General features: G+C 42.9%; 1 protein-coding gene across 1 annotated transcript in view; it reads left to right on the top strand.

Moving 5' to 3' along the window:
- The first annotated feature begins 932 nt into the window (after nt 1-932).
- Nucleotides 933-8099, top strand: part of CERS6 (ceramide synthase 6) — a 110893-nt gene continuing 103726 nt past the window's right edge. The window contains exon 1 of the mRNA XM_009274999.1: nt 933-1033. Within this exon, the coding sequence (XP_009273274.1) occupies nt 933-1033 (101 nt within the window). The remainder of the gene's footprint in view (nt 1034-8099) is intronic.

Here is an 8099-nt window from a genome sequence, read left to right as displayed (position 1 = left end):
ATTTTTGCCTCTTTCTAGCTATCTTTGTCTGCCTGTTGCCCCCCTCCCTCCCCTTTTATTTTTTAACATGCATCATTGTTTGGCTGCTAATGGACCCTAGTAGCATTGAGTACATATGTTCTAGGATTAGGATTTGTGAATTGGAAAGACTGTAACGATTTAATTTTTCCGCCTTCCATCTGTAGTTGCATGGATGACCTGCCTGATATGTACCAGGCAGAATTTGAGACCTGCATGACAGGTCTGTTGCATTCTTATTAATCAGTTTCTTCAATAACTGCTGAAAGCTAAAGGGGAGGAGGGCCGGGGAGGAATAGCAGTGAGGTTGACTAGCGAAAGATTTGACCTAGTTTTTTCAATCTGCACGGCTCTGCAGACAGATTCAGTTATAAATCTGCCTCTTTAGGAGAGCTTTTACTTATTTATTTTTGTTCCCTGCATGAACAGCTGCATTTGTTTTGAATATTCAAATTTGGTGGGTTAAAATGTAAAATTTTGTCATCATTGTATAGTGTCATGGAAATGTGCATGTATGGTGAGGGAAAAAAGGGAAGGCACCTATTTCTGCTGGATTGCGTGGGGGTTTGTGCTTTCTGCCCTGCCCCTCCATCGTTCCCTTTCTGTTATTTGATAGCTGTGTGACATTACACACTTGGTTTTTCATCCTGCCTGCAGTATTACAAAGTGTGTGAAATACAATCACTCTTCACTTTGTGCAGGAGTTGTTGTGATGCTGCTTTGCACACGAAGCTAAACAAGGCTGAAAGACTTTTTTTTAAGTTTTTGATAACATCTCTAAGCTAATCATTTTGCCTTCTTATTTCTGTTTATATCAAGTGGACCTGGCCTTTGCTTGGTTTGCTTGTTTGTTTATTTTTCTTCCCTTACTTAGTAGTGAAGGACCAGGGATTAGTACTAAATACTGTAACAGCATGGGGATTCATGACAGGCTGACAACCAGTGCTTTGACCCTCCAGATGCTGGATAAGCGTTACAACAGACATCTGAAGGGGGATATTCAGTTGCTGAGTAGGTATGTTTGTCTTCGGACATTTGATCACAGAGAGGTTTCCTTCTAGAGCCATTCGTTAACTGAAGAGCAGGGGTCTGTCGTTGACCGACGAGGGTTTTACCTGTTCTGCATTCTTTAGTAACTAGTTTTGGTTTTGAACCACTTGCATCTGCTACAGGAAAACCACACCCAACTGAAAACCAGGGAACTGACTTCTGTTTCTGAAGCTGCTCTGAAATGTGGCTGGAACTGCATCAGGAGACTGCATAAACCCATCCTTGCTGGTTACACCCTGGCTTCTTACCCTCCCCTGGCCTGAGGCTCTCTTTCGTTGTGCCGTAGGCAGTGGTGCTGGAGCACAGCTTCATGCAGCTTTGCAGTTTCTCACTGTTTGCTCGTGATCTCTGCTCCCTTATGGAGCTGGCTGTGGCTCCAATGTTGATTCTTGCCAGCTGGAAAGCCTCTTGAAGAGGGCAAGAGTTTCCAGCTCTCAGTTGGCAAGAAGTGGGCCGCAGTGATGGGGAATGAGCAAAGCAAAGGTGGTGTTTGGATCGGGGAGGTTCTGTAGGCTTCACAGGAACTCCTCAGAGGTCGTCTCTCTCTTTAGCTGTATGTGTCAGTCAACAATATTCACCTGCTTTAGGCCTGGAAAAGGAGTGTTTCTGTGTGCTGCTGTGACCTTGGTGTAACAGCATTCCCCAGCTCTCCTTCTTCTATCCCTCCTTGGTTTTGCAAGTGCTTCTCTCTGAAGCTGAAAAGATATCCCTGTAGGTAGAAGCTGATCTTGCAGTGGAGTAAGTTCACCACCGTTTTCTCTTCTAAAGTAAAATTTGTGATTATGCTGTAGTTCTGGGTATTCTGAAGGGTTTTGCTTTTCTTTGTGTTCCTGGATGTAGGCGTGGAGGCCATGGCTCTTTGGGAGCCAGGCTGTGTCAGTAACATTTCTCTAGAGGACAGTGACTGACATGTGTGTCAAGAAAGTGACTGTCAGCCCAGGAGCTGAAAGGAGGTGCCCGCTCGCAGGAGCTGCTCCAGATATCCTTCTGAGGCATTATATCTGCTGTCCTGACGTTTCTAATCTGGCTCTAAGTGAGCTACGGTCTTGGGCTGTGATACTTCCTCGTGTATCCTGGATATAGATGTCATGTCTAATTTGTTCTCAAGGGAAGGCAGAGTTTGATCTATAATTCTGTGTAAAGTTGCTAATCATCAAGTGCTCTCAATGCTTGCAAAGCCTTGCCGCAGTTCAAACACTGTGCAGATACTTAACTGATGTGTGTGCTGAGTGTTTTGAAGTGTATGCAACAGGGAAGTGCGAGGGTCTTAGCAGCACACTGGCTGAGTGCATATGGTGGACTATAAATGCTTGTATTTGCCTGGGCAAACAGGCTGTATGGCTACGTCTTTAAAATGAGTCCTGCAGCGATTCCTACCTAGGTGTTTCCCCACCCTGTTCCATCTCCTTTCTTCCTCCTCTCGCCAAGCATACAGCACTCCACAGTTCAAGTGCAGCAATATTACACATGGCTTATCTCTAACCCAGCTGGGTGAGAGACTGGCTGTCGCTTCCATTTGAGTTGGCAGACCAACATACTAGATACCATACTAAATAGCTTTTGTGCTTTTTCCGCTGAGCTGTCTTCTAATTCTCCATGCGCACCAGAATGCTCAGTTTACTGCAGTACCTGGAGCAATGGGAAAAGTTTTAAAGACCTATGGAAAAGGTGATCCCCCACAGGGCAGCGTGTTTGTGTCATAAGTTCTGCTGGGTGTGTTTTGGTAGTTGGGCTAGGTTAACCTGTGCCTTCAGGAGTATCCATGTCAGTTCTTTGCTCAAGCCATACCCTCACATTGCCTGGTTATGATTATAACTCATATGGATTCCCAATTTTGGTTATTAGTTTCTGTTTTTATATTCTAATAGAAGGTACTAAACCAATTCAGAGCAGGGTCCAGTTCCTCTGTAATGCGGTGGTGGTCGTGGTGTGGAAGCAGCTGCTTTTATTCCAAGCAGCATGCGCTGTGGTGTGTTAAATAAATAAGCAAGACAATTCTAATGATCCCAAGGAGATGAGAAGGCGTATAGCACCCCTAAACAGAAATACAAAGAGTAACAAATACTTGCCACTTTAAAAGCTTTAAGTAACTATTATCTTATGAGTATTTTGTGACCTGCTAGGGCAGTTAAGTGCTCTGCCTGGTTTTCAGCACTGGCAATTTGTCTCCTCCTTTTTTTCAAACTCTTAATAGAAAAAGAGCCAGCTACCTCTTGTGTTACCATCTCAGCATCACTTACTTATGGCATCTAATAGCAACCACTGGGGGACAATGTTACAGTGTCAGGCTCCCTCAAATACCCACCTACACAAATTTTTTTTTTTTTTTTTTTTTTTTTTTTTTTTTTTTTAAACCCTCTGCTGATAGACGTGGGCAGTTATATACTAATGCTAGGAGGGAATCATGTTTCAGTCAGGTGTCCTTTGTGAGATCATTTGAAGTTGGATTGTGCAAGTTGCTGACAAAAATCTTGTAATGAGCTAAAAGAAAATAGGATTGTAACAGTTTCTTGTGTGTTTTGATGTACAAAATACACTTGCTTATGGATCCGAGGTGTAAATGATTCACAAATACCCCAGATATGAGATTACCTCTTTTCTTTTGTTTGACACATGCTGTAGCATTTTCAGTTGCTGTCAAAACTGGTGTGCCAGCATTGCTTTCGTGCGGTGAGCTCCTGCGGCTGGCCGGTAGCTGTGCATGCAGCTCACCAATGTGTTGTGCCGCAAGGCTCCCTTCCCTGTCTGCTGTTTCTGGCTGCAGCAGCCCAGGGAGTCGTTTCCAAAGTGGCGTTTGGGTGATCCGCTAGCAAATCCTATTATTTGTTAATAGGATTTGTTCTTGCATTGCTTTGTCCGATCACTAATTGTTTATCGCACATTAGGAGTACAATGAGATGCCTGTCAGCTGTGTTACGAGCATTTTGTGTGCAAAACTCATTGTTTGCCTGCGATGGCGGGTTTTGCTTTGGGAAAGCCTCAGTATGGAAGGCAGAAAACAAAGGCTCTGCATTTCAAACACTGCAGCATATCCTGCACTCTGGTAGGCGCTGGTTTTCCCAGCTCCACAGTAGATAGTGGGGCGCATAGAGGATCAGTAAGCTCGTCTGGAGGGGTGCGTGCTCTGTGCTTGTGGATGCAGAGCCGTGGCTGCTTTCCAGATTACCCCTCTCCCTTTCTGAAAGAGTGCCCCGCTGAGGTGGCAATCAAACAGGAAAGCATTGAGAAAATTCAGAAATAATTTGAAATAGAATAGAAAGATGAAGGTGAAAAATGTACAGGAAAGCTTGGGAGCTAGTGAGAACTAGTTGCTTTTTTTTGTTGAATGTTTTGATCAGTCTGGATGGTATTTAATGATCATACAGTGCAGGTAGAAACTACTTCTCAAAAGGGGTCCGTCTGAGCTGGTTTTTGAGGTTTCAGGTGTGAGCATTCATATAGGTATTTTTACAAATCTTTTGCTGAAACACTTCTTCCAGAAAAACTAATTCATAATAATTCTTTTGAATTATGGTTACCCTAATATGCTTTTTTAATTCCTTATCTCAGAAGTTAATACTTTTTAAGAAATACTGAAGTCAGAGTTGAATTGTATAAAACATTGGTTTGGGCAGCTTTTTAAATAAAGGAAGGCCATGGCTCTTTGGAAGTCAGATTTCCAAAGCAGAATCTGAGTATGGTCTTGTGATGGCTTAACTTGAGCTTCTAGAGAGCTCACACTCAGGTTTGCTTATGTCTCAGTTTAGCGATGCTGTGCTGATGGAGTGAGTTGGATCAGGTCACTGATCCAGCTGAAAACTCGATGCTTTTCTGGGGAGGTGGGCAGGGATAGTCTTCAGTTTTTCAAAGCCCTAATCTTCCGCTTCTGTGGCTGCAGTAAAGGTGGCAGGGTGGGATAAGTGCGGGTGAGGAAGCCTGAGCACTTTGGGTGGCTGCCCCTGCTCAGGGTGCTGTGCCCGGGCAGGTGGGGATGGCGTGGGGGAGCCTGCCCTGTCCTGGCTTAGTTGGATCCAGCTGGAAACTCCAGCTGCAAATTTTGAACAGTCCTTATCTTCTTAAGTAATCTCAATTTAAGGATAAAATAGGCAAAATAATTTATTGTGTAGTTTGGCTGCATGCTTCCTCAGAAATAGGTTTCCTGAATATCTACATGTATTTGTTATCTTTTTGTATTGGAAGCTAAATAGAAATAAACTGAGGAACTAGATGTTTGTACCAGTTAGGAACAGGGTTTTGTTCTGATTTTGTGCAAAGCGTCTGGAAAGAAGTAAGGCTCTAATTCTTGTTGAGTAGTCAGACGATGTGCTGAAGTTTGATTGTGTATACACTCACATATGTAACATATACATATATACAAATATATAAATATATATGCCATTACATATGCTTTATATATGTATGTGTGTTTCTATGTGTGTATACATATATACATGCGCTCACACACATATATAAAAAATATAGTGAATGAATACCATTGTGATCATCTTGTGTGATGAATACCTGCCAGGCAGGATGAAAATTGGTTCATCCTGAAGTTCCCTCAAAAGGTTTGATTTTGTGACCTCGCTCTTGGAATGAAAGCTTAACCTCCAAGTCAAGCCAACCATCCCTATTTCAAGTACTTACAGAAATACAACCATCCTACTGTGAGGTATTCATGATCTATACCTTCTTCAAAGGGAACAGTGTTCATCAGAAGAAAGATGTAGTGTGAGCTTTCATCTCAGAGCAGGAAAGTTCCCGAAACATGTCCTACTTCCTGATGTAGGGAGAAATAGGATTTGTACCAGAGGTACTGGTTTGTCAGTAAGAGTGAGGCACGTATTTAAATCCTTTCTGTCATATGCCATGACAGTCCGCCTGCAGTGGAGGAGCCAAACTCCCAAGAGGACAAAGAGGAAGCTTATAAATATTTAAATACTTTGTGGTGTGTGCTTTTCTTTCAAGACCTGAAGTTTGTGCCTTTCCCAGGTAGTGTGATGACAATGTTCAGGAATAGAGCATGCCTGTAAGTCGTGCAGGCAGGCCAGGTCATTTGCTCAAACGCAAATGCACGCTTGTAGCAGACAGGCGGAGGTTCGGGCATTGCCAGTCATACAGTACCTGCAGTTGCTCAGGGACTGGTTGCAGAACCCATGGAGGAAGGCAGCAGGGAGGGGTCCTTGAGCCAGACAAGCACATTTTGAGGACTTAAATTTTTTTTTTAATGTTCCATTGAATATAAAGCATCTTCTGTCTTCTCTGCTTTCAAAAAATGCATGCTAACCTGATGTAACTTAATGAGTTCCTGTTCTAGGTAAGCAATATAATTTCTCAACATTTCAGACACCTTTTAATATTTTCCAGGAAGGCATTGCTGAACTGTCCAGTTCTGTTCTGTGACTTGCTACAGTCTTTTGTAATAATATCAGATGGACTGATTGTTGTTAGAGGGATCACTAGGGATTTTTAACTACATCCTTCATTATTTTGCCTCCTGGTAGTAAATAGATCAGAGTAAGGAAAATAAATTAGAATATAAGAGGACATTGATGAGATGAGCTATCACTTAATGACCAGGCCAAGAACTACCACGGAGGAACCTGGAGGAGTAACACTGGCTTTCTAGTGGGCAGAGTTATGCTATTTATTACAATGATTGCTGAGGCTTTTACTTCTTTAGACAGTTGCTCTGAGCCACTTAGCCACTGGTCATGTCCAAGTGGCAGGTAACTGCAGCTTCTTTTTGCATCTTGGAAGCTGCCTTGGTGGATGGAGGAGAACTGCGTTAAGAGTGTGTGTACGTGCCAAGAGGCTGGTGGATGGTATGACTTGGCAACGGCTTTAATGTAGGCACAGGTATTGCTCACAATTTTTAAATTTTTTTTTTTCCTTGCTCACATATTGAAAATGTGACCAAAGTAAAAGACCAAGTAGTGCTGCAGGGCCTGGTGGGTTAGAACAGAGTCATTGTATTAGGGTGACCTACTGCAATTTAAAAATCAAATTGTCGATCTTCCCTTTCTGTATATGCTTTCTTCCTGCCCTTTTCTCTGTCCAGCATTTAATCCCATTTGAGCCATGTGTCTTTTCGTATGTAGATGTTTTACGGCTGCCTCTTCGCTTTGTTTGTCCTAGACTTGCTGAAATAGTGGTATGTATCAGCTCTGCATTTTAGGAGGTGGCAGAGAGGAGTAGGAAACAAATCTATAGGGTCAGGAGTGGCACAGAAAGGATGCATTGGGGTTGACTGTTCATTTTTACCCAGTGCAAGAAGTAAAGGACCAGAAATGAAACTGGCGGGTGACAAGTTCAAAACGAAGGGAGATGGTTGTCTTCACACAGTCTGAATTTACACTGGGGAGCTCTGCCACAGGGTGTCAAAAGTTTGCTTGGGCTCCCCGAGCTACTAGTGCAGCTTGGGGAGGGAGGGACAGCTCTTTGGGGACTGCTGTGTGCAAAGATGCCTTTTTTGGTCTAGAAAGTCCCTAAGCCGCAGCTTTTTAAAAGTTGGGAGAATATTTTTATCTCCATTGACCTTTAGTAGTGGGCTAGGAGTTTGGAGACCTGAATTTTACTGCTGACCCTGACTCATGTATCCTGATTTTACTGTGTGTAAAAAGGGTGAGAGTGATACCTTCAGCACTGTATCATCCATACTTTCTACAGCTTTGATGATGCTAGTGGAGGGCAGCTGAGAGGAGGCACTGTGTGTGAGAGGTGGGGGGACTGGAGTGCATCTCCCCTTCCATTCCCGTCTCCCTCTGCCTCATACATACTTGGAAAGTTACAAAGTGACTAAACTTTTCATTTTTAGACATTACAAAGAAAGAAAGCATTAGACAGCTGGCTGCAAAAATACTTATTTGTGACCTTTCTCTACATTTGTGCAGTTCTTGTTGCTATTCTGGAGAAAGCATGCAGTTCCTCCCCACTTCAGCTCTTTGGTCTCACAGAGTTTTAGGAGAAACTGAAATACTTACAGCTTTATGCATGCATATATTAAAAAAAAAAAAAAAAAAAAAAAAAATAGTTCCGTTTTCAAAAAAAAA

This window comes from Aptenodytes forsteri, unplaced genomic scaffold (genome assembly GCF_000699145.1).
Source record: "Aptenodytes forsteri isolate BGI_AS27 unplaced genomic scaffold, ASM69914v1 Scaffold255, whole genome shotgun sequence".
In the NCBI taxonomy this organism is placed as follows: domain Eukaryota; kingdom Metazoa; phylum Chordata; class Aves; order Sphenisciformes; family Spheniscidae; genus Aptenodytes; species Aptenodytes forsteri.
This window is presented reverse-complemented; position numbering and strand designations above follow the sequence as displayed.